The sequence below is a fragment of the Taeniopygia guttata genome, chromosome 12 (genome assembly GCF_048771995.1).
Source record: "Taeniopygia guttata chromosome 12, bTaeGut7.mat, whole genome shotgun sequence".
NCBI lineage: Eukaryota > Metazoa > Chordata > Aves > Passeriformes > Estrildidae > Taeniopygia > Taeniopygia guttata.
The window spans coordinates 5,869,847-5,895,418 of NC_133037.1; the positions used below are offsets into that span (position 1 = coordinate 5,869,847).

At 45.5% G+C, this 25,572-nt stretch overlaps 1 protein-coding gene across 27 annotated transcripts in view; it reads left to right on the forward strand.

Moving 5' to 3' along the window:
* The first annotated feature begins 348 nt into the window (after positions 1–348).
* MAGI1 (membrane associated guanylate kinase, WW and PDZ domain containing 1) overlaps positions 349–25,572 on the forward strand; it is a 325,672-nt gene continuing 300,448 nt past the window's right edge. For 19 of the 27 annotated variants that reach the window (XM_030283252.4, XM_030283254.4, XM_030283255.4 and 16 more), the window contains exon 1: positions 351–1,012. In XM_030283252.4, the coding sequence (XP_030139112.4) occupies positions 727–1,012 (286 nt within the window). In that variant the 5' untranslated portion in view covers positions 351–726. Of the gene's footprint in view, positions 1,013–25,572 lie in introns of all 27 variants that reach the window. The other 8 variants (XM_030283259.4, XM_030283261.4, XM_030283264.4 and 5 more) reach the window with 2 other exon arrangements.

Consider the following 25,572-nt stretch of genomic DNA (forward strand, 5'->3'; position numbering starts at 1 on the left):
TCTGCCTTCCCCTGCATCATCAGCATCTCCGGGGGCGCGGGGCAGAGCACCCGCGCTCCGGCCCGGCTCGGAGAAGGACGATTCCAGCCGGGGCGGTCAACCTCGCCACGGCCCGAGGGGCCCGGCAGCGGCTTCTCCCTGCGGGACAGTTGTGGGTGGGAGCGGGAGGAGCCGGGGCCGCACGCGGGGCGGCGGGGCCGTGCCGTGCCGTGCCGGGGGCGGGGAGCGGGCGGGGGCCGGGCCGGGCCGTGCCGTGCCGGGGGCGGGGAGCGGGCGGGGGCCGGGCCGGGCCGGGCCGTGCCGTGCCGGGGGCGGGGAGCGGGCGGGGGCCGGGCCGTGCCGGGGCGGGCCGTGCCAAGGCGCCTGCGCCGGCAGCGCGGAGCGCGGCGGAGCGGGACGGACCGAACTGGAACAAAACAAACGCCGCTTTGTATCGCCCCAAAGGCTCCGCGCCCCGCGCAGCGCCCGCGGAGAGGGGGCGGCAACACCGCGCGGCTGCCGGATTTGCTTTTTTCAGCGCTTTTGAATAATTTTTAATTTTAAATTTTTAATTTTTTTTTCCTTAATAAGAGGGGAGAGGGGACGGCGCGGAGGGGCGGGCGGGGGCGGTGCGCGCCCTCCGCGGGCGCGGGGCCGTGCGGGCGGTGATGGCCTGAGCGGGCGGCGGGTCCGCGCCCCTGCGCACCTGCCGAGCGCGCTCCGCGGGCGCGGAGGGACCGCAGCGCCATGTCGCGGGTGGTGCAGAAGAAGAACCACTGGTCCAGCCGGGTGCGGCAGTGCGCGCTGACCCGCGGGCCCGGCGGGCAGCTCGGCTTCGCCCTGCTCGGCGGCGCGGAGCACGGCGAGTTCCCGTACGCGGGCGCGGCGGCGGGGGACGGCGAGGCGGCGCTGAGCGAGGGCGAGCTGCTGCTGGAGGTGCAGGGGGTCCGCGTGTCGGGGCTGCCGCGCTACGACGTGCTGGAAGTGATCCGGAGCTGCAAGGACCCCATCGTGGTGAAAGCCGTCCGACAAGGTGCGAGGGGGACGCGGCGGGACGAGGGGGGACCCGCGGTGCCGGGGTGGCGAGCATCAGCCCTGCGGGGCAGCGCGGGCAGACGGAGGCACGGCCGCGGGTGCCGGTGCACCCACGCGTGTGCGCGGCTTCTGCGAGGGCACTGATGCACAGGCACCTCCTCGTCCGGAGCCGGCTGCAGCCGCCCCGCAGTCCCTGCCCTGCTCTAAGCGCAGCGAGCAATTGCGGGAGGCTTTTCCAAAGGCACCGCGGAGCTGCCGGCGCTCCCCGCGCTTGTCCGGGGGAGTTCGGTGTCCGGCTGACCCTTGGAGAGGCTGAGGGAGCTTCACTGCTGGGGGAATGGGGCAGGGATCCTCTCCTCCAGCAGCTGAGCATCCTTTGGAGCTGCTGAGTGATTAGTGGAGTCTTGTTCTGAAAGTGCAGCGTGTGTTTGCCGGCTGCCAGCGTGGGAAGAAAAAGCGTGGACCCTCCTGCATCTTCCCTCTCTGGCTGAAAGGCTACTCCGATTTACCTTTCTTCCCCCTGGTTTGCCCTAGGTGAGGGCACATCCGTGCTGCCAGCCCTGCGGCGCACAGGTGAAGGAACAGATAGGTGACTCTCCTGTTTGGCTGAGGAAGAGGATAGGAAGAGTGCTCCCATGCTGGATTTAAAAGATGCCACTCCACAGTCGCTCAACAGGTTAGCTGACAGGCCTGGCTAATGGGCTTGTGATTTCCAGGACAGGACTTCACTGTAGTGCCAAGAAGCTGTTGGTGCTGCCGCAGCCACCGAGGCAGGTTGGACCAGGAGGAGCAGGACTGCAGCTGGACAGACGGAGGTGTGAGAGCTGCAGGAGCTCCCCGAGGTCCGCTCCAAGTGCAGGAAGGAAGGGAAGTTTTCTTTGTGTTTCCCAAGAGATTCCTTAGGGGAAAGTTTGTCATCCAGACATGTGCATCCTAAAGGTGAGGGTTTTGCTCTGGCTTGTGGTGCGAGGGGTTTTTTTCCCTGTGCTTCGTTCGACCCAGCTGGTAGCTGCAGACAGAATTTCTGGCCAGCTGGCAGGACTGTCACCTGAAGTCTTGTCCCTGGGCTCACGGGTGAGCTGAGATGAAGGGCTGCAGGCGCTTGTTTCATCCTTGGAACCTCCGGAGCCAGAGCAGATGACAGCGCTGGAGTCGGAGAGGAGCTGATGCTGTGCACTGCCCCTCCACCACCTGCCCGGAGCTGAGCCACCAAAGCACAGCGACTTGTTAGTCCCTTCCAGAAATATTCCAACAAACTTCCAAAATACCCAGTTTTTCTTAAAAAAAATGCCTGTTTTCCCTGCTGCCTTCACTCCACTGGGAAGTGGTGAGGGAAACTCAGCCTGCTGGTTTTCCCTGCCCAGGCGGGAGGGGGAGAAAAGCATGAAGAAAAGTATGAGGAAATTAGGCAGAGGTTTTTTCATGTACTGATTGTTTTAGCAGAAGTATTAAAGTACAGCTTGTGGTGTTGCAATGTGATCGGTGTTTGTAGAAGGAAGGTGTGTGTAAAACCCTTCCCAACCAAACAATTTGTGATCAAACTTCTTGCTGTTTTGGAAACATGAGTTAGTATAAATAAAACATGTCCTGGGAATAAACTGCAACTGACAACTTGGTGGGAAATGTGTCTCAGCTCCAGGATATGGTCAAAAGAACGGGCAGAGAGCTGAGTTTTAGTGTGTTGGTTGGGTTTACCTGGAAAGTGGGAGAAAAGGGTTCAAAACCCATCTGTAAGTCAGGGCAGGCACTTAAACTATTCTCATCTAGAGCTGAGAACCAAGCCCTTGGTTACTGTGGGATTGTAGTTTCTTTTTTTTTTTCTTTCTCCATATTTTTAAGAAATGCTTTATTAGCCAAGAATGTGGAATAGAAATAAATATTTGGTTTTTAAATCTCTAAAATATTTTTGTGGTCTGGAAAACCTGTCAATGGTAGCCTGGCATCTGCACGCTGCTCTGTGCAAAGCAGGGATCTCCCTCATGTATCAGAATTATAAGCATAGAAAAGGAGAGTATTTTAATTAAAATTCATTACTTCTGTGTTGATTAAAAATCTGATTATGGCAATGGCAACTGTCAATCAACAGGAAAAGTGTGGCACTAGAGCAGGCAGCCAAGGAGTGTGCAGATAAGATTGTAAACAAGTTTTTAACTATGATTTTCCTCCTCCGAGTTTGTAGTTTCTAACTGATTGGTGCTGAAATGCTGGGGCAATATTAGCCTGGAAATGTATACATTTTATTGCCTGTCTGTTTTGTATGACATTTACAAGGCCGGAAAAACAGGAAATTTACTATAAGTCAGTCCTTTGCAAGCATGAGCAGGAAGATAACGGTTCTGACCTTGCTGTTGGTGAAAGAGACTAGATGGAAATGTAGGTGGAATAGGCTGTGCATGGACTTTATCATTAAACCAGCGTTTGGAAAATTACAGGTTCACGTGCAACATTTTTTTCTTGCTTTTGTGAATGGTAAGTTTGAAAAGTAAGTACAAAAAGGAAGAACCTCTATGAAATCTCTTAATAGAAATACTGGTGAAATATGGGATTTCTTGGTCCTTTGCTTACCCTGGGAGGAAGAGTGAAGAAGGCTAAAGAACTTGAATGGAGCTTTCCCTTCCTTTTCCCCTTCTGCTCCCTTTTTTGCTTTGACATTTGAGAATAAAGCTGTGCCATTATAGTTGCCTGTTTTGGGGCAGAGAGAGGAAGAATCTTGAATCTTGCTGCCATGTATCTTAGTAACTTTCAGAACTGTCAAATGTGTGAAAAAACTTCAGTTAACATGTAGTGCTTTTATGACTGACTGTTTCCATCTTACATATGTGTCTAAGTTCTGATGAAATTGGCGATTAACTTCTGTGGAGTTAATAAATGCATTTTTATTATTACTTGGTCAGAGAGTATGGAATTAATAGATTGAATTATAGGAGCAGTGGTCACATATTCTAGTGTAAAGCTGGCATTGCCTTAACCTAGTGATTTCCCAGCTGTACTGTGAATATTGTGGCTTCCTTGCATACATTTCACATTTGTCAAAATATCTCACTTTGATAAATTGATAATTGATTGCATTGGATAGATCAGTAATAAAATCAGGCACACCATTTCTTCTCATGGATCTTGATTAACAGAGTCCAGCACAACAGAAGAGAAGTTTGTTGTACCATCCTCCAAAAGGGAAGAATTAAGACTGTATTTGTGAAAAAAGGACCGTGTTTTATTTGAGGCAGGGTATCTGGGTTTTCATTCTCCCTCGGTGAGAGATGGGCACATTCAGAGAGATTTCCAGATTGTTTTAAGTTTCGATGACCTGTGCCAAACCACACCAAGCCAGATGCTTGGTATGGGAAACTGTCAAAGTTAATATGCTTGTAAATTAAATTGGTTTTTCAGTTCTCATTTCAATGCTTTGCTTCCCTTAAAAAGTCTCAGAATCCCAAGCTCCTAACGACCTATTGCTTTGAAGCCAGGAGGTGCAGAGAGCAGTTTATACAATTAATAATTTTGATAGGACTTTGCAGCTGGGATGGTCCCACGGTAGGGAGGGATGGAGTGTGCTTGTGGGTTTTTTTTGCCCTGTACAAGGCAGACAGGAGCAGGCGTGATCCCAAGCAGAAACAGTCACTGTTTACCCAGTGCTATCAGCTGCATTTGTTTCTTTTCAAACATTAACTTGACCCTAAGATAAATTCTGCAATACAGTGCAGTGACTCAATGCTTCAATGTCAGGCTGGCATCTGCTGTACATGAGATGTTAAACTCAGTTACATATATTAGTGTGAACAAAACCAGCTCCTTTCAAAAAGTTTGCATGAGCTGGTATTTGAGTATATTCCTTTTATTTTCCTGAGTGAGCTTGTGAGATAATTTCTGTATGTTATTTTGGGATTTTTTGGTGAAACATTAAAATAAAAAAAAAAAAAGAAGGAAGGAAAATCTGTAAATTGCTGTGTGTTTGGTGGTTTGGCACACACAGGGAAGCAGAATGTCACTTTGTGAGTGGTGATGCTGAACATGCCGTGCTAAGTGCCCATGCCTGGCTCTGCAGAAGCCCAGCAGTGAGTGTGGAGCAGAGCTTGGGGCTGATGTGCTGGCCAGCAAAGGGAGAGGCTGTTTAGAGAGTGAGCTCTTGCTGTTCCCAGTTTACCTCTGCAGGGTCTTGCTGCAGCTCCAAGAAGTGTTTTCCTTCAGTCTCTTGCCAGTCAGTCACTTGCATGGTGAATTCTCTCAGTCATTTTTCCGTCTGACCCAAATTCTTTTCGGACCCAGGTGGGTTTCAAGTGGAGAGAAAGAAATGTTGCCATCCGAAAATCTCGGAGGTGTTCTTGTATCCTAGATTTATAAGGCCTGTTTTCAACTCTGACAATTGGAGTAGTCGTGAATGAAATGTAAAATAAAAAAAGGCAGAATCTCTTCTTCTCTCATTTTGCTATAAATCAGTAGTCTTCTTTCTTTAAAGAAGTACTGCACTTAGTAGTCATGAAAATTGTATATCTTATATTAAAATACTGCCTTGAGGAAGACCTTATCTCTGCTGTGTCTGAATTTACAGTGTAGAACTTGCCAGCATTTAGAAGTTGATCCTGCCTGTGCCAAAGCAGTCATCCATCCTCTCCAGCCATGGAGTAGCACCCCAGAGATGGACAAGAGAGCCCAAGAGTCACATTGAGCCTGTTATAAAAATTTCCAGGAGTTGATGTGATACTTTTCATGGCATGAAAGGGGGTTATGCTTTCCACAATAAAGTTAATCTTTCCACCTATTGAGATGGGACTCCTGGCACCCTCTTTATGGCCAGTCAGATCACAGAGCAATTAAATCACAATTATGGGCTTAATTATGAGCAGTCATTCAACACCACTGCAAAATAAGATGTTAACACCATCCTGCATGTTGTTCCATGTTTTTAAGACTGAGTTACAACCCCTGCATGAGTGGATTATTGACCTGCTATCATGAAATTTAGGATTCATCTTCCATGTTAGAAATGTAAGAACTTCTTTTGAACAGGAGTGAAAGCCAAACCAGCAGTAGCTCCTTGCATTCCTGGGTTTGGGATTGTCATTTTCTTCTGGTTCAGCTCAGGCTGTGATCATTCATGCATCTCTTCTGGCTGTTTCTGTATCTCTTGATCTGATGCCTGAGAAACAGCACTTGCTGCTTTGGCAGTGTAGTGCACAGGGAAACATTTGCCCCAGGGCAGCTGCATTAAGGTGTAAAGATATTCAGAGCAGCACTTTTGTGGCTGTGCAGAACTGATGATTTGAGTCCTCGCTCATTAGGTTTCAGCGTGGCTCAGTTTGAGGTAATGTGGAAGCTGAGAAGATGCTGCTGCCTCAAGGGCTTTTTTCTATTGCATTAGCAGGGTCTGGGCTGTGGGCAAGGACAGGATCTTTGGGACCTCTCCGGAGGTTTTTAAAAATAATTGGCCAAGTTTTTTATTTGCATTCCTTTACTTAGCTCCAGACACGAGCTATGCCTGCTAGTTATTTCAGGTGTTTGGTTTTTTCTTTTTTCACACTTCCTCTGACTTTGACTGAAACTTGTAAATCAAGGCATTTGGTTTTGATCTTTGTGTGCTGTAAGTGACTTAAATTTCTTGCTGAAAAGCACAGAGTAGTGGTTCTGTACGAGCAAGTGCCGTGAATTTATAGACGGACTATGAAGAATTTGAGGCAAAATGTTAGTTGAAGGTGTAGGGATCCTTGCTGTGAGCACTCAGTGGTACTTGGAGGGCTGGTACTCAAACTTCTGCATCCTGTCTCAGCTCCTTCCTGCAGCAGCAAATGCAGATCCTCCTGGTCCATATTTCTCCAGAGTTTTTCTCCAGCTCAGCTGTGGAAAAGAGTTACTTTTGTCTTCTAGAAAACGAGTATGAAGTGACCTTTTTGCACCAAGGGCTCAGGGCTGGGTCACCCCGCTGTGATCCCTGAAGATGCTCTGGGCTCCCCTGCATCTCCTGCAGGATGGGAACAGCAGCAGCTCCTCAGTGCTGAGTGACAGCTCTGCTGAGCCTGCAGCAGCAGCTCCACAGAAACATCCTTTTCACTGCTGGCATCCTTTCCCTGGCTCTCTGGACACTTGGTGGTTTGTTTCTCAGTTTGTGTTTTGGTCCCATGCAGTTTGGTTGGACAGGCTGGGGCTCGGAGCTGGCAGCACAGAGAGACCCACAGCATCAGTGCCTCTGGGGACTAACTTTGGGGCTTCCTGCAAGGATCTGGTGTTGGGAAACAGACATAAGCCTAGGCTATCATCCAGACTTTATCTGCTGATCTGAGAGAGCTGTGGAAGAGGCTGCCTGCTTCCAGAGCAATTTGGCAGCTTTTGCATTGCAGTGATATGTTGGCAGATTGCGATATTTATTTTTTTTTTTTCTCCTTTAATTGTAATTTTTTGCTTTTCCTTCTGAACCAAATAGGTGGGCCAGCATCTGCCTTGGCCCTGCAGGAGCAGTATGGCTCAGGGTACATGGGGTATTTTTGTTGAGATCCACCCTTCAGTTTCCAAAGGTCACACACTCCATCCACGCTTCCTCTTGTGACATTTTAAATGGTTTCCAGAACTATTCCTCTGCTGCAAGCAGTAATGATGGCATCATGCTCTCTGTTAGTCCACTACCCTGACTCTGGCATCATTTCTGTTTTGTGTTAGTAATACTATTTAAACCTGGAGATTTTTTTTTTAACTACCTCTAGTAGACCTTGGAGAAACAAACCAGTTTTTTGTTCAGGTCCTGATGTTTTGGGGTACATTTTTACACACTTGGCTTTTGGCTAAAAGACAGTTCTGATTTTTATGGTTGTGAGGGTTTGTATAATAGCTTAAAAGAAAAATAAGGTTTAAAAAATATGTATTGAATTTCATTAACTGTCCCTTATTAGACTAAACATTAATGCTTACTACACGGTGTGAAAATAATGCAAAGTGCCCTGTCTTCATAATGGGACAGGAAATCAAAACAAACAAAGCCTTTGGGATGACTCGCAAAGTGGAACAGATTCCCTCACAATTGCAAGGCATTTGAATAAGGAATCAGTTTTGCATGGTTTGCTAATCCGTCAGTAAAGAGTTCATTGTCTTGGATTACACATCTGTAATTTTGGAGCCCTCAAGTCAGTGTCTCAGTACAATTAGAGTGGGAAGGGACTGACTTCTTTCTTCATATCCTTAATCTCTGGCTTGTTTTTTAAGAGGAAAACCTCAACTCTGGGTTTTTCATTTCGTTATTAACAAAAAGCCTTTGAAAAAGAAGCTGCCTAAAATCCAGCCACTCCCTCAACACAAACAAAGCTGGGCAGATATTGTGTACTTTAAAAAAAACCCCAACTTTGATGTTCAACTTGTCTTATTCCGGTGGTTCAGATCCTGCACCAAGCGGGTGTTAGACCAAACTGATGACAGACACAGATGTCTCAGAGGTTTTTGGATGAATGAGAGAGGAGAGTTACTTCCCAAACAGGCTGAACTGGACAGGTGGGCTGCAGAATAACTGCAAAATGACTTTTCTTAAAAATAGCAAGGAACATGCCCATCCTCCTCCTTTCCCAGAGGCTCATCTAGAGCTCCCAATTAGCAATTTAAACGGCAGGGGTACAGGTGGAGGTTCCTGAGCTTTGGAGCAATTCTGGAGCCCTGTGGGAAGCCAGGGATAGCTGGAGCAAAGTGGAGAGAGCAGCAGGAAATACATAAATGCTACCAAAAGCTTTGGGCTGGGGAAGAGTTTCCCTGTTCCCTAGTGGAGTTGCTCATGCTGAGGCTGTCTCTAAAAACAGGCTGAGTGTTTTCTGCAGGCCAGGAGCATGGCTCTTTCTAGCTGGTGACAGTCCCCAGTCCCACAGCAGTCCATCATCTTGTTCTGGCCCTTACAAGAGAGCTGGAGAGGGACTTTTTACAAAGGTGTGCAGTGATAAGATAAGGGGCAATGACTTCAAGCTGAAAAAGGGCAGAGTTAGTGAGATACAAAGAAGTTCTTTGCTGAATTGGTGAGGGTGGAGAGGTTGTCCACCCTGGCACAGGTTGTCCAGAGAAGCTGTGGCTGCCTCTGAGTCCCTGGAGGTGCCCAAGGCCAGGCTGGATGAGGTCTGGAGCAGCCTGGGACAGTGGAAGGTGTCCCTGCAGTGGCAGGGTGTGTCAGAACTGGATGATCTTTAGGGTCCCTTCCAACTGAAACCATTCTGTGACTCTGTGATGCAGCTTTGCTGTTGAATATTCTGTTAGGATGTGGTGCCTAAAATATCTTGTGCTGCTCCAGGACAGCGCGTGGCTCCCCTGCATGGCACAGTGGGGGATGTGTGGGGAGCCCTGGGGAGCTGATCTGGGGAGCTGGGGGGTGAGAAATCTGCAGTTTGGCTGAATTTGGGGAAACTGCTGTCTCCAAGCTGAGTCTCCTCTTTGCAGTGCTGCTGCCTGGGGGAAAGCACCGAAGACAAGACAGCTGATGGAGCTTTGGCAGCCACTGGTCCAGCCCAGGCTTTGTTCTCTCCCTGTCCTGTGGGCTAAAGAGGGATTAGTCTGGTGCAAAGCAAAGAATCATGTTCTTCTCTTTCCCCTGGTATGCATTTTTCCTTAAGCAGTGAAGTGACTAGTATAGAATATCTTCTCAATGTGCTCTGGTGGTGGTTTAGACTGACTGCGTGAGCAAGTCCAGAGGCTCTGTTGTCTGCTCAGCAGGGACTCTGAGGATCACAGAATCTGCTGTTTCTGAATAAAATCAGTAAGTTATTTACTTATTGGGAGGGGATGGCTTGCTTTGTTTTTGTTAGATTGTCTTCTGCTGGTACCCCAGCAAACGCTGTGTGTTTGTTTGATGTGCAAATACCAAACTTGCTTAGCAATGGTATATAGTGTTTTGTTAACTTGTGTACAGTCTGTATTCACCGTCCTCCCTGTCACCTACTGTCTGCTTTTATTAATCAAACTGTTTCCAAGTGGAGATCTGAGCTGCCAAATGCGTTTATACATTGTACCACAGCTTTCCTTCTATTTTTTTTTTTTAATGAAGAGATATGGGCATGCTGAGATTTTTCGCCCAATTTCATGTGGAACTATTTTTGTCTGGACTCGGGTACAGTCTATAAATCCCTCATGTTGCAGGCAGCTTTGTTTGCTCCAGGTGGAGTGAGGCAATTAAACCCCCACTGTCTGTCTCTGGCTGGCTGTGGGAGGTGTGGAACTGCTCTGGGCAAAATCCAGATGGGCACTGAGGATATCAGGGCTGTGCTGGTCCAAGGGTTGGCTGCTCCGTGGGGTATAGGAGAAAATTTTATAGCTACACACAGCCTGCACCCAGTCCAGGAGGAGGAGCTTGTGAAAATATTGTGTCACCCATCAAAATAGTTTGAATTCTTGGGTGAGACTCTGAGAATATGTGATGGTCTGTATATATGAATATATATATTTAAATTTTTCACTTTAGCAACCCTATTGTCAAATGCTGTTTCAGTGAAAAGTTCCAGAATATCCTTATCCTCACCCTTAATTTTTCCTTTACAATGGAAACTAATCCCATGATTTCAGCAGCTCAGGTTGCTAAACAGCCAGTGCCATGGGTTTCACCACAGGTGCTAAAATTCGTTGTTGGCACAGCTATTTGGAAGCTGAAAAGGAAGAGTATGAAACCACCACCATTCTGGCTGAGAACAGTTCCCATGCCCATTATCTCATCACGAGATGCACGAGCAGCCTCTGATCCTGTAAAAACTTTGAAAATCACTCTTGTGGTGTTGCTGTGGTGAAACTGTTTCGATGATACTTGTCCTGTAAATCATCTGCAGGAACATGTTAGCTTTGAGAGATGGCTTGCTCATGAGACCTCAGTGGCTTTCAGGTCCGTGATGCAGCTGCTGAGAAAGATCCAGGTTCCCTTTTCCTGACACACACTGGGGGCAGCTGCTGTCCAGACCTTGCTCTGGCCCCTGTGAGTCATTCTGAGCTGCAGGAGGGAGATGCAGAGTGCAGCTAGAAGCTGTATCTCGGAAAGGTGCCCAGTTTCATCGTGCACAGAGGCCTCTGGCGTGTTAAAGGCCAGAAAATGGCATTTAGCTCCCTCATTCCAGGGGCAGGTGGCAGTTGCACTTTAACACGAGGTCATTCCTTTGTGAGGATGGGAAATGTGAATACCTGGATGCACGATGTCAGCCTGTCAGGAGGGATAACTGTGGGGTCCTCTGGTGCCAGGCAGTGCATGGACCTGAGAGATTTGTCCCTGCCTCAGTGTCTGCAGGAGAATAAGGGCTGTGGACAGCTCAGGTGATGAGTGGGGGGAGAAAGCCAAGCACCAAGGCTGTGTGGCTCAGTTGGGATGTTTGTGACAAGGGCATGGACCCACAAGTCTTGGCTCCTTCTTCCTGTGCTGTGGGGCTCTGCTACTTCTCAGATCCTCATTAAAACAGTGAATTGCCTCAGCTGGAACAGCTACCTTGTTGTATTGCCAGGTTGTCCTGCTCAGGTGGAGCTTTGCCACAAGAGTCTTTCCGTAAAATGCCCTGTAGTTTGTTTTCTTTTTTAATTTGTGCTTATAAAACACGTCAAAGGCTGGAATTTTTATCTGCAGAAGAGATGGACCAGGGACTAGCCAAGGCAACCTTTCCATTTCTTTTTGTTTTCTGTTGCCAATTTTCCAGTTGTATTTGTTGATGCCAGAAATACCCACGTATCAGTTTTTCCAGGAGCTAAATACAAAGAGGGGTTTTTTTACATAGTTCTGAGCTGGGATAGGATACCTTGGTCATATTGCAGACTGGCAAATTTGGATGTGCTGATATTGTTGCACATGAAAAAAGCCCCAGTAAAAATGAGAGTACTTAAATTTAAGCATGTGCTAACGTAACACATTGCAGAGGGCTTTTTGTATCTTGTCTGTAAAAGATGCTATAATCAGCACTGAGACTTGCCTAAACCAGTGTGGAAATTGCTGTTTGCCTAAAAACCCGGGCAAGTTGTCACAATCCCAACATTAAAAGGCTGCAGAGGATTAACCAAAACCTATTTCCAATTGATTTAGTGCAGCTGATGTGCAGCTCAGCTGTGTCCTGCTGGGGACTGGGGTGCTTTGAGCTGCTCTGAGTCCCAAGACCAGGTGGGTGAGTTGGCACTGCATCCTGCAGTGATGGCTCTGCTGCTGTCCCCCTGAGGATGCTGAGGAAGCAAGGGAGCCCCAGCTCCCAAACTGGCTCTTCAGTTAGCTTTTATTTGCTGTATTCTTCTCCCACTCGGCTGCCCGGATGGGATCTCGCCCCTGGCAGGGAGCACAAGCATTTTTCCACGGTGCAGTTGAGTTGGCAGGGAAGGTTCCATCAGCTGCCTGGCTGGAGCCTGGCTCAGGATGTGCTGGATACAATAATTCGTTGGTGGATTTCTGACAAAAGAGTGTTTCTGCTGCCTGCAGCACCTCCTGCCCTCCAGGCCCTGGGTGTGTGCTCAACAGGAAGGTTCAAAACTTTCCTTCAAAAAGCTAGGGACTTTTTTACAAGTCTTACTGACTTAATTAAAGCTGGTCTTCCTCTTTTCCTGTATTAGTTGCAGATGGAGGTAGATTTTACAAATAATAGGTGACTTTTGATGCTGTTCTGTGCCAGCTACTCCATTTTTGTAAACCTCAAGTATGTTCCAGCAACCTGTGGGCTCTGTCAAGCAGAGCCTGCTCCTCCCTGAGCTCTGGCTGAGGAAAGGCTTTCCATTAGCAGCACCAACTGATAAACAAAACTTCCTCAAGGCCTCCAAAGGACAGAGCTTTCAAGCACTGGGACACAGCAGCAGCACTGCTGAATGCTGATAGCTGTCTGAACTGGTGGCAGAAGCAGCAGTGAATATTTATTGTCTGCTTATTTCTCCTCAGAGTCCCTGATGTAGAAGAGACTTCAGCATTATGGTCCATTGTAGTGGTTCATGTTCAGAGGATTTTTTGCCATAAAAGCATTGTTTTAGCTCAGGTGTAGCTAAAAGGTACTGTCAGCCTCAGTTCTCCTTCAGTTTGTATTGCACATTGATGCCTTGTTATACCTAGGTGTGCTTTAAGGTGTAACATTTACAGGAAACATGGCTGAAGCTTCCCCCTCTTGGATGTAAAGGTGCAATATTTGCATTTCTTAGCACTGGCTCATATAGCAGCTGCCTTGGAATCAAGTTTAAAAAAATGACAGAATGGTAAATGCATTGTTTTCTCCTTCTCTCAACTCTGCATTTCCTCTGCACTGGTCAAATCAAACAGCAGTGACATTTCAAAGTCTTCCTGAATGGCAAAATTAGAAATACTCCTTTTCTAAGGGGTCTGTGAGAAGTAGTTTAAACATTGCATGCAGTTGTTCCGGTAGGAAGTTGTTTAACTTGTCGAAATCTCTCTTTTACTGCAGAACCTCTATTGAAAACGACAAATTGCTTAAAGCGGTTTCCATGTTAGACTTTAAAAAATTCAGTTTCTTTCCACTCAGAACACGTGGAAAGCATTTGTGCACTTGCCTGACTGTTTCTCTGTCCTAAGGCTCACACTCGGTGGCTTTGGACTTCATGCAATTTTCACATGCAGCTGCTTGGGTTTGTTTTCCTCAGCTTTCTATGGAATGGGATTTTCTCCTGCCTCAGCTTAGCTGTGAAAACTCTGTCTGGTTCAGACTTTGGGGACCATGAAGTGAGCAGAGGAGAGACACTCCAAAGTCTGTGCATTTCAGAAGTGATGTTCAGAGCATTATAAAATCCATAATTTAAGCAGGAGAGTCTATATCCACAGCCAAGTTGTTGCAATGTCCTTTAAAAGCCTTGACCAGTGTTAATGCTTCACAAAATGACAAAGCATTTTTGCTTAAACGTTTTCAAATACTTCTCTGTAGCTGTCACTGTAGCAAAGGACATACGTGGCAGGTGCCAGATACTGAGCCAGGCAGTTGGCTGCAGCAAAAATAAAAAAAAATGCTCGGTTGAAAAGGGTTTTTCTCTCTCTCTTGGTTTTTTTGGGGTTTTTTTTGGGGTTTTTTTTTTTTGTGTGGTTTTTTTGGGGGTTTTTTGTGTTTTTGTTTTTGTTTTTTTTTTTAATAAGTATTTCAAGTTGTCATTGTGCTCAGGTGGCCCTGCAGGGAGCAGCACTCTGGTGTAGTGTGCATCCCATGAGGATGCCTTAGGCCTTGCATTTGGGCTTGTGAAAGGAGAGAGGGCGCAGAAGAGAAGTGGGTCTCCTTAGCAGTGCTCAATAAATGGCAGGCTCCAGAAATAAAGTGGAAATTATATTTCTGGAACCTTGACGGGCTGAGATGGGTCTTTCTGTGCTCTTCCTTTTGCCTGGAGTGAGTTGCAGCGGTGTGTAAATTTTCAGAGTTGTTTTTTGGTGGCTCTGATGCGGTTCCCGTGGATGCAGGTTGGTCCTTCCCCAGGGCCACAAGCAGAAGGTCGTGTGTGTGTTTGTGTGTGTCCCCTGGTGTCCCCTGGGCTGAAGGGCAGGCTCAGGCTGTGCCCAGGTCTGTGCAGCCGAGGGCACAAACTGTTCCCTGGCTGGCTGGGAAGGTGCTTTGCCCCAAATGGCATCGGATGAAAAGAAGTCAGCATTGCCCCATTGCTCTGCTTGAGACAGCCCCGTTGCTCAAGAGGGATGGTTACCGAGTTAGACAGCAGTCAGGAGGGGATCTGAGGACAATCCAGATGCTTTTTCTATAACTCCCAGGCATGTCATATACTGGCATTTCTATTTTTACCCACTTACCCTCCACAACTTTCTTTTATCTGTTATGATTCTTTCAGTTTTGGCAGGTTTGGGCTGATGTAATATTTTAACTTTCTTTTTGTAATTTACCATTTAATATTTTGCTACAGTGTTGTTTTTTCTCGTAGTGGGAGTTAAAAAAGTAACAGTTACAAATTTTCTGTGTTCTGTTTTTGTTGCTCTTTGTGCGAGTGGTTTTGGATATTAACAGTGTCTCCTGATGCTGTTTAGTTTGGTGTAGGATGTGTCACAGCAGGCTGAGGTGAGCTGTCCTCTCAGTTGCTTTCCTGATGCAAACACTGGTTGATATAATGTTTTAGAAGATAGCTTTAGAAAGAGGTGCCTGCTGGGAAGAATAACCCGTTCCTGGTGGAGTGTCCTGCCCTCTTGTAGGCAGAGAGCAGATTATGCCTGCAAGCTGGAGGCTTTATGTACCTTGTTTATAGTGTTTGTTGCCTTTTGTGGAGTATCAGATGCTGCCTTCGGCTCTTCTTGTTATGTGAAGAAATGTCTGATCCATTTCTGAGCCCTGCAGAGCTCCCTGATACCAGGCATAAAATATTTTTGTAATGGGCATTAAGCCTGCCTTGCTGCTGGTGGTGACTCTGGCTAATAAAGCCATTGCACCCCAAATACCCTGCAGATACAGATATCTGTTTCAGAACCAGCTTCTTTAGTTATGTAACAGCATGAGAGCTTTAATCCCTTTCCTCTTGCAACCAATCTGGATCCCTTTCTGCTTGTCCAGCAGCCAGCATCATCACCAGCAGGACTGGGCTGCTGCTGTGCTTCCACAGTTTCAATTATCAACCCGTGGTTGATAATTAACCCACTTCTTTAATAATGGTGCCATGTTTGCTCTGACCCTTTTTCTTTCCCGCTCTCCAATTGCAATCCAGATTAAACTCAGCCTCTTTCCAGCAAAACACTGGAGTTAATATTCCACCAGAGGTGTGCTGATAAACCCTTTTGTTGCCTGGAAAAAACTTAACTCAGTGTGCATGATTTAATATCTCAGGTCAAAAGAATGCACCAGAATATCGATGTAAGTGCCTTTAAAATGCAAGGTGAGCTCACAGGTTCAGTTTCCTGATCAGCAGTGTTTGTCATAATTGACATACCAGCAAGTTTTTCTCTTTGAGGGGGGTGTTTGACTTTTAGAGAATACAGACCCACGTTCTGTGTGAACTTGCACAAGCTGGGAGTGGGAGCAGGCTCAGCCCCAGCCCCGGTGTCTGGCTTTGCTCCCTGTCCCTGGCAGGGTGGTGGCTTTCAGAGGGTGCCTGGCTGGGGACGTGGTCCTGGCAGCTGTGGAGGGTGGCAAGGTCAGGTCTAAAGGAGCACACAGGGGCAGTGTGCTCCTGCAGCCCACTTCTGGAGCAGGGCTGGGTGAGCAGGACTCATCCCTCTGCCAGCAGGCAAATGCTTCCAGGGCTTGGTGCATTCCTAGGTATGGGCATGGCAAATCACACAGCGTTAAAATTAATGAACCCTCATGCAATTTTAACTAGAATGAAAACTGTTGCAAAACTTATGTACTGGATAACACCAAAGCCTGTTTTACTGGGGAGAGATGGGTGTTTGTGAAGGCACTGGGGCTTAGCTCCTGCATTGCTCCCCTTTCAAAGATGACATGTTTTATCTTCCTTTCCCAGAACCTTCTTTCAGCCTTAGAAAAGCAATGTTATCATCACTGTTGTTGGGAGCCTGTGCAGCAGTTTGAATTACTGCCTTTCCCTTTCTAGTGCCATGTAAGCCAGCATAAATCTGTACATTACACCAATTTACATTTGGTGGGATTTGTTCTGACACGTCCAAAGCTTCTGACTCTTGATTCATTGCATGAGCAACTCCTTTAATATGGAGCCCTGGGGACAAGACCCAATTTAAAATAAAGTTGTGCAGGTAAAAGCAGAAAGGCATGGACTGTACGCCTGTGGTCTGCAGCTGAACTAACTGAGGAGTTTAAATCCTGCTCTGCATTTCATCTCGAGTGCTGCACTCCAAAAGGCAGTGCCAGCTTCTGGGCTCAGCCTTGCCTTGGCCAAGAGAGAAGCTGCTGGGTGTGAGCACCCAGGGTCTCACAGCAGGAACAGGCTGAGAACAGCAATTCCTCAGCTGCTTGCAGAATGAATCCATGTTGCTCTTCTCATATGTATTCATTTTATTTAGGTTAGCCTTGCTTGTCGAATTAAAATATGTATGCAGAAATCACTTCAAGTTCTTGTTAATGTGGGTTTTGGGTTGTTTTATTATTTTTTATAGATTTTTTTACCCTGCCTAATATGCATTTCTCTGTTTGAGAAAAAGGTAGTTTTAAGTAAAGTGTAAACAATAAAACTTCCAATAACTCCATCAAGGGGATAGGATAGCAATGAGCCCCAGCTACCTCTGTGAAACACCTTGGCTTGAAAGTTTACTACTCTGGCTTTATAAGATTGAAAGCTTTTTGCCCCAGATGAAAGGAAGGCTTTGCTGTAAAACCCTGCTCCTTACTCATCTGGCTGTTCTGAAGTTAGATGCAAACTAACTTGCTCTGTGCTTTGTAAACCTCCAAGGGAGAAGTTGGACATGTGTGAATAGCTGAGTGTTGTATTAAATAAATGAAGTAAGGAAATGTGCCATCATCCCATGATAGTGACTTCTGTCACTTGGGACTGATTTTTCAAAGGATCTAATCACGAATTATAATAATGAGATTTTTAAATATGCACCAAGCCTCTTAAAATCAGTATCTCTAAAGGGCCAGATTTTAAAGTGACACCTAAAGTATACAGGTTTCTTATGGAGAATGCTATATAGATGCACATAGTAGAAATTCATCCCTATAGTCTACAACTAGAAACTTTTGGGAAAAAAACTTTGTCTATTGCCAGTTCTGGGCTAACAGTTTGTTTTTCTTAGATACTTTTGTAATTCTTTTTATGGATACTGAATTACTTCTGTGACACACCACGTTGCAGACAAGGGCAAAAGTTTAGCAATCTGCCGTGCAGAAGGGCTGATTTCATTGCCAGCTGCTGATTCTGGCTGTGCAGCTCTTGTACCAGCCAATTAAACCACACTCATTACAGCCTTTGTGGTTTGGAAGTGAAGTGTTCCTGCCTTTAACTCGTAGTTTTACAGGATGTTGGTTTAGGCTGGAGGTTTGCAAAGCTTGAAATCTTATATTTTCCTCTGCTGTGTGCTCCAGGGGTTGGGGAGGTGAAGAAGGAGAGCTCCACAGGGAGTGAAATGGGAAGGTGAGCCTCTGTCTTAGGCTGTGAACCTGCAGGCATCGCTTAAAATTTTCATGCAGTGCCATGGTATCTGATGTGCCAGGCTGCTAGACAGGAATGGGCTTGGCTGCAGTGTTGGTCCTGCAAAAAAAGTGTCCAGTGCTGTGGGAAGTGCTGAGCATCCCTTCCTAAGCATGTTCCTTCAGCTCCCCAGCCACAGATTTTTGCCTGCCACGCTCGTGGGGAAATCCTGCCATGCTTGCAGGCCAGGAAAGCTGCTGGGCAGAGATGGGAGGAGGCAGGGATGGAAGAAGAATGTGACCCTCTGAGCTGTGCCTGGTGACTGTGCTATTTTAAAGTCAAACCTAATTTTTAGCTCTCCATAAACAAATCTCCGTGCCAGCCTCTTGTGTAGCTCTGAAATCACTTGTGTCTGCTGTGTCCTCCGTGGGTGCCACAGGGAGGAGAGCTGACCTGTCCTTCCCCAAATGCATCCTGGCATTCAAGAGGGTCTTTGAAGAGGGATAAACCCCTCATCTCTTCTGAATGTTGCATGACAGCTTCTTTATCTGGGGGCAAACAGATCTAAGGGATTGAGTAGGATGCAGGTTACAGTGGGAGCTGGTGTCCCTCACCCATACATCTGTCTTTGCCCCCAGTACTTTCATATTTGACCTAAAAATGCAGTATTTTCCTTCCAGCATGGGCAGGGAAGCAGCAGGGATCCTGTCCCTCAGGAGGGTCAGTGGTGTTTAGTTTCCTTAGGACATTACTGCCCTGTTGATTTTAACTTGGAGACTTCAGTGAAAACCACACACACTGCTGTGAAAATTCATACTTAGTAACAAGTAAACAAGTGATCCAGCAGTCTGACTGAGTCAGGAAATTCCCTCCAGACCTTGTGGGGAGGAGGAGCTTTGCATTTTTCTTGTCCCTCGTTTATTTTTAGTCTTGCCTCTAACATTGCTGATAGTGCCCTGCAGATTAAAGCCCCAGCATGGGGTGGAGTTGAAAGAACCAATGCTGCAGAACAGTCAAAACCTCCAGGATTTTCCAGCAGTGTCATGCTACAGGCAATTAATTTAGCCCATTATTTGCCTGCCTGGGCACAGCTCAGTGCCACAGTTCTGTGAAAGTCTTTGATATCTTTGTGCACCTCTTGTTCAGAAGCCATGCCTTCAGTGACTCTGTCCCTGTGACTTGAAAGTGCCACGTTTGTGATGCTAATATTTTGGGTGTAACAGCTGTCTTTTTGGGCCTCTTTCTCCCTCAAATATATTTGGCTCTTGCTCTGAGGGTGTGTTGTGTTTTAGAGTGGAAATACAAGAGTTTAGGTCCTATACAGCTCCCATTACCCATAACCTTGGTCTGAAGCTGTTGGGGTTTTGGGTGTCTTGGAGGAGCCAGTCTTGGCAGCAGCACTCACCTGCAAGACCAGATGATTTCCCCAAGAGCTATTGGCATTTCAAGGAGGCCCTTTTCTTTTTCTACCATGGCTGAGTGTGTTAGTCTGAGTCAACAGAAGGGTATTTCAGTCAAGTAATGGTTGTTGGGTTTTCTGAGTCTCCATTTGCAGACTCGTTAGTCAAAGCCCTCAGACATGGCAGAGGATTATTCAGGACTGCCTAGAGCTTGAAAACTCTTGGAAATAGCAGTTTCTGTGAGGAGCTGGTGTGCAGTCTTGATTGCATTGCATCCATTTCATAGGAAACAGTTTTACCCAAAGTATGAATCTGAGGTCATTTATCTTCTCCAGCAGTGGAATCCATACCTGGTCTGTGATGAGAGAGATGGTGGAACAGACACAAATTTCACTGTGCAGGTGGGGAAGTGTCACTGTTATTTTGGCAGGACAAGGTTTGGGGAGCACACAGAGCAACACTGACAGTGCAGGACCCAGAAACAGCATCCAAAGATGGGCTGGGCTTTGGGCTTTGGGCTTTGGGCTTTGGGCTTGGCTTGGAGAGCTCTCATCACCAGCCAGCCTGGCTGTCTGCTGCCCTGGACAGAGCCCTGCCCTCTGGGAGGGCTGGGGATGGGAACACAGCTGCTTAGCCCTTTGCAGCACCTTCTGGATGTACCTTAAGGTATATCCTCAAACAGCACTGAGGAGCCTGGCTCTGGGATGAGGAGCCTGGCTGTGCTCAGGTGCAGTTCTGCTGCTGCTTGGGTTTGGCCAAAATGTCACAAATCTGCTGGACTGGGGAGAAGGAGGCTGGTCTGTCACAGAGAACCTGAAGAACGTGTTAGAAGACAAGACCTGCTGCTTTGCTGTTTGGGGTTTTTGTTGTAGACTTCTGCCAAGCATCTGCAGGCTCTGATCAGCCTCTTTATACCTGAGCAGCTTTAACAAAACCTTTTTGTTTTCAGTTGAACTGGCTGTTGGGTTTGCTTTATTTTTAAACAAAACAATATCTCTGGGGGCAGGTGCCAGTGGAAGTCTCTCTGTGATAACACAGAAAGGTTCTCAGTTAAAATGCAGCTGAAAAAGAATTTAAAAATACAACAGTGTGTGCAGGGGTGGTTACAGAAACTGAAGAGATCTGTTTCTTTACTTAGGAATCTTGGATTAAAGTCTGTTGTTACATGAAAATCCAAATGACGAGTTTTATTCAGTCTCCATTATTCATGCAGTGAACACCTCTCAGGGCTCCCCATAAATATTGCCTTTTCTAGACTTACAATGAGTAGACAAACACTATGTGTTTATACCAAATGCTGGAGGATTTACAAGTAACTACTATGTGGCTTGAAGTAACAATATACACAATGTATTGTATATTTTTGTATTTGGCCTATGTTCAATATAAGATTAAATGCACAGGCTTTAAAAAAAATAAACTAATCTTTCCAATGCTGAAAGCAAAAAGCATGATCTCTAGTGAGGCTTTATGGTATATAGAATTTTTAAGGGCAATTTTTAATTTTCTTAATATATTTTCCATGTACAAGCGTGTATTTTGCACTTCAAGTAAGATTCTGTTGGTTGCACTTAGCAGCAGACAGCTGGGGATTCTAGTGCCTTAACCACACAGCAGCTGCTAATTAAAAATATATAATTCTACCCTGATTAGTTTATAACGATTATAAGCCCCTTAAATTTGATTATTACCACAGCGTGGTAACCTCAGCCACCCCCTGTTTCACATTGTGAGGCCTGTGAGTAACAAAACTACTCATTAGGAGCTGATATCTGGCTTCTGAATGATTTCTTCCCACAGAGCAGCACAGGGGAATAAAGGCACCCCGTTCCTCTGTGGCTTTAGACATGCCTGTTTGGAGTTTGGATTTTTTTGTTCATGTGCAACAGGCAAGCAGTGCACTTAATTCTTGTCAGGAGTGAATTTTCTTCAATGCTACTCTGGCTCTGATAAATTTATTCAGTTTATTCTTGTTTTCTGATCTGAATTTTCTCTTTCCTTCTTTCCTTCTTTCCTCCTTCTTTCCTCCTTCTTTCCTCCTTCTTTCCTCCTTCTTTCCTCCTTCTTTCCTCCTTCTTTCCTCCTTCTTTCCTCCTTCTTTCCTCCTTCTTTCCTCCTTCTTTCCTCCTTCTTTCCTCCTTCTTTCCTCCTTCTTTCCTCCTCCTTTCCTCCTCCTTTCCTCCTCCTTTCCTCCTCCTTTCCTCCTCCTTTCCTCCTCCTTTCCTCCTCCTTTCCTCCTCCTTTCCTCCTCCTTTCCTCCTCCTTTCCTCCTCCTTTCCTCCTTCTTTCCTCCTTCTTTCCTTCTTTCCTTCTTTCCCTCTATCTATCTTCCTTCTTTGTTTAAACCACCTGGTCAGCTTTGCTAAGCAAAAAAGCTTTACAAAACATAAAAGTCATGTTTTCAGCCCGAGGATTGCTTTGCTTTCATCTTGTGCCCACCTGCTTATCCTTCACCAGTTTATTCTGAAAATATTTCTTGATAGCAGGGAATGGCCTCCTTCTTTCCTCTGCAGCACCTGGGTGACACTGTAGGGCAGAGCAGTAATAAATAACTGCTGCTGCAGAGCAGTTTGGAAACCCTGAGTTCTGGGCAGTTTTTTCCCCTCTTCCTGCAGTCCTGAGACATGAAAAGAGGCTGTGTCAGAAGCCTGTCAGAGAGATGCCCTAATCTGAAAGTGTCAGAGTCACTTAGAGTTCACCTCTGACTTCAGTGTCTGGTATTAATGGAAGAGCTGAAAGGCCAGCTTTAATATATACATGAGATAACAGAACCTGTCATTAAAAAAAGAAATAACATCTCCCAGAGCACACAGAAGAGGCTGCATCAGTGTGTTCATTAGGAAAGTGCTTGGACAGGGGAGGGCTGGTGCTTGTCCCAAAGGTTTGGACAGCAGAGCTGTGCTGGCCACTGTGAGCTGAGTTTCTCCCAAGATCTCTGTGTTGGTGGGACAGCCAGATGGGTCTTTTTTTTTTTTTTTTAAAGCAAATTAATTATGAGTTATTCTGCATCTTGAATAACAGAGCCTGGATGTCTTCCTGTGTAGCTGTTGTACTTCAGAGATCAGGGCAAGCCTAAGTGCCTCATACAAGAGATAAAGGAAAGAGTTTTATTTTTTTTCCTTAGCATCATTCTGATTATTCCTCTTAGCTTTTTTAATTGTTTGTTTGGTTGGATGTGGTGTTTTGGATTTTTATGAATTTATTTATTGAGATTGACACAAGCATTATAGTGCATTTTTTAAAACAGTATATAATATACGTAAGATTTTGATGCCTACATGTTCCCTTCCAGTTTCATTCCACCACATATGGACATTTGCATACAGATAAAAGGAAATGTCTTCTGTGTGTGTGGATAATTGATAGCTATTCCTTAGGTAAAGTCAGCTAATATAATGCTTGTTAATTTTAAAGCTCTCCTGTGGTTGGCAAGGAACGGAAGGAATCGATCAGGCCCTGAGAGATGCAGTTTCTTGCAGCTCTGAAGGATGATCTGTCTGAGAGTCACGAGTCCACAGTCAACTTGTTCTTGGGTAAAAGAGAAAATTTCAGCAATTTCTAACTTTGCTTTCCACTCTGCCTGAGATGTGAGGTGTCTGTGCAAAACCAGAGCAACAGAGATTTATGGTGCTCCTGGTGAAGAGGCGACTTGCACTGCCGTGACATCTTGTATCTCAGAAGTTAATCACAGCTTTTCTCTGTGTTGCTGGGTTACGTTGCTTTGAGAAAAAACAGAAACTGCTATGAACAGTATGAATAGCTGAAACCACAAGTCCCACTGAGATTACAGCCAGCTCCTCCTAAAGGAAACGGGTTCAACCACCAACATAGTTTTTCATTAGATGGTTTTTTTTTCTGAGTGAACAAAATACCCCTATTGTGGCATAATTGTTTAGTTTTTGGAGATGTAGGCAGAGTTGCAACTACATGACTGGTTGAAATAATAATTCAACTAGATGAGGGGGGAGGGCAGAGAGACATTTGGCTTTTTATTACATTTTGTTGCATGTTGCAGACTAATGCAGAAGGTTTTAATTTTCTTGGGTTTTGTGCCTTTTGGCTCTGCAAAGGGGGGAAGGAGGAAAGTCTGTCTTGCATTTCAGGACAAATCTAAATCTGATGGACAAAGTTTTGGATATCTGATTGAAACCTTTTGTTGCTGAGACTGAGTGCCTCTATGAGGCTGGCGTGGCTGAAGTGATTTCTGTCTCAAATTCAATGTTTTGAACTGGTAAAATGTATTTATTTGTGGTTAATGGAAAAGTTAATACTTTCATTGTAGCAATACAATAATGGCTAAAAATCAAGCTGAGTTGTAAGTGGGGAAAATGAAGTATAGAAAAACAATACAAGCAGAGTTTGGACCCACAGATATAATTTAATATAAGCAATTTTTGATTTCTGGTACCTTGACCTTTCATACCAGAAACATCCAGAGCCATACCTAGTTCTCCAAGATATGCAAAATGATGGTGATTTTAATAAATTTGATTAAACAGAAGATGGTGAAGTTTACCATATTAATGCTTGTCATCTGAAATTTCTTCCATATCTTAGCTGAAGGCCTAGAAATTACTATGGTCCATTCTTTTCCTGCCCTTGTACTGAGAAAGTACATCACTAACCAACAAAAGGTGTTGCTGTTTCATCCAGATGAGCACATCAAAAAGCAACATTTACTTCAGGGTTTAGGAGGTGCAGACAGTTAGGAATTTTAAAATGTGATCAAAGAATGGGGAATCTTGGATCTGTGGCTGTTAGTGTGAAGAAAAGACAACAGTTTCCAAAAAGTGTTTGAATAGCTACCCACTGGAAGCTTGATGATTTAAACAGCATCACATTGGGAAATCTCCATCAGTTTTAATTTTACAAATCTCTGTTGTGTTCACATACTGTCTAGGCTAAATGTAGCAACCATCCTTTAGGAAATTTTTGACTAGAGGGTTGGCCAGCCTCTGTTTCTTTGTAGACTTTTCTCATGGGAATTGTCTGGCTGGTTGCACCATGACCACCAAACATCAGACAACGCAGGGAACTTCTTCCCCTTGCCCTACTTTATTTCCATCTCTCTTCCCAAAGGCAGTCCCTTGGAGTGGTGGCTGTGGTTTGCTTGTTTTTTTTTTTTTTTTCCTCTAGTAATTTTGTGAGGAAACTCTTGGACTTACTCATAAAGGCCTTTCTGGCATCTGATCTTTGCTAGAAAGTTTTCCAGAGATAGCTGTGCTGTGTATGTGTTTGTTCAGAATTCCCTTGGGAATTAATAACAAATGAGGGAGTAAAATGATTTTGTTGGTCTTCTTCAAAAGCTGCTGAGCACCTCATGAGTGTTGCCGTGGCCATTGCTGGGTGGTGTTAAAATGACTGAAAACTGTTGGGCTTGCAAACTGCTCTGTGAGCCTGCCCATGTTTAGAGACTCTTTTTAGGCAGGCTCTCATCAGAGCTTTGGAAAGCATGGAGTAGGCACTCTGGAAAGTAAAGAATGTCTTTGCATAACTCTGGATTTAAATGCTCCCATTTATTTGGTCTTTAATGTTTTATTAACCATCTAAACCAGTTCAGATTGCAGCTAGAGATTCAGCAGCAAAACCAGATAAACCAGTATGTTTTGCTCCCCTGAACATTTGTTGATAGGAAGATACTCCAAGCACTCCTGCATGCTCTTGCAGAGAGCTGGGCTGGAGAGGAGCAAGCACGGAGCCCTGACAAGCCAGTGCAGAAGGTGAAACTCCAAAAGAGGTGGAAAACGTCCAGAAAAGACATGTACTTCAAAAGGAATTTTTCTAATAAAAATAATTCATCATGAGGAAATGAGTATGTTTGAGGCTCATTCAGTGAATGGGAATACAGCTCGAAAAACTGATAAAAGTAAACTGTCTGAATTGCAGAGGAAATTAATACTGACAGTTGATTAAAAATATGACAGAACTTGGAATTTTAAACTTCATAAAAAGGACAAATGAAATGTTGTTTCCATAAGCAAAGACAAACATGTGAAAGACAAATCAGGATGGAAAATAGATAGCAAGTTACTCATTTAAAAACAAACAAACCCCTCAAACCTATTAAAAGCAATGAAGAAAAGGGAAATTGCTTTCAGACCATCTGAGATGGCTTGTGACTGTTGGTGCAGTGGCCTGTGGTCATGTGAGATTTTGGAAATTAAGTCTGCTGTGCTTCTGGTCACTGCTGTCATCTGGAGGATGGGGATGTGCACGACCCCAGGTGATTTGAGAG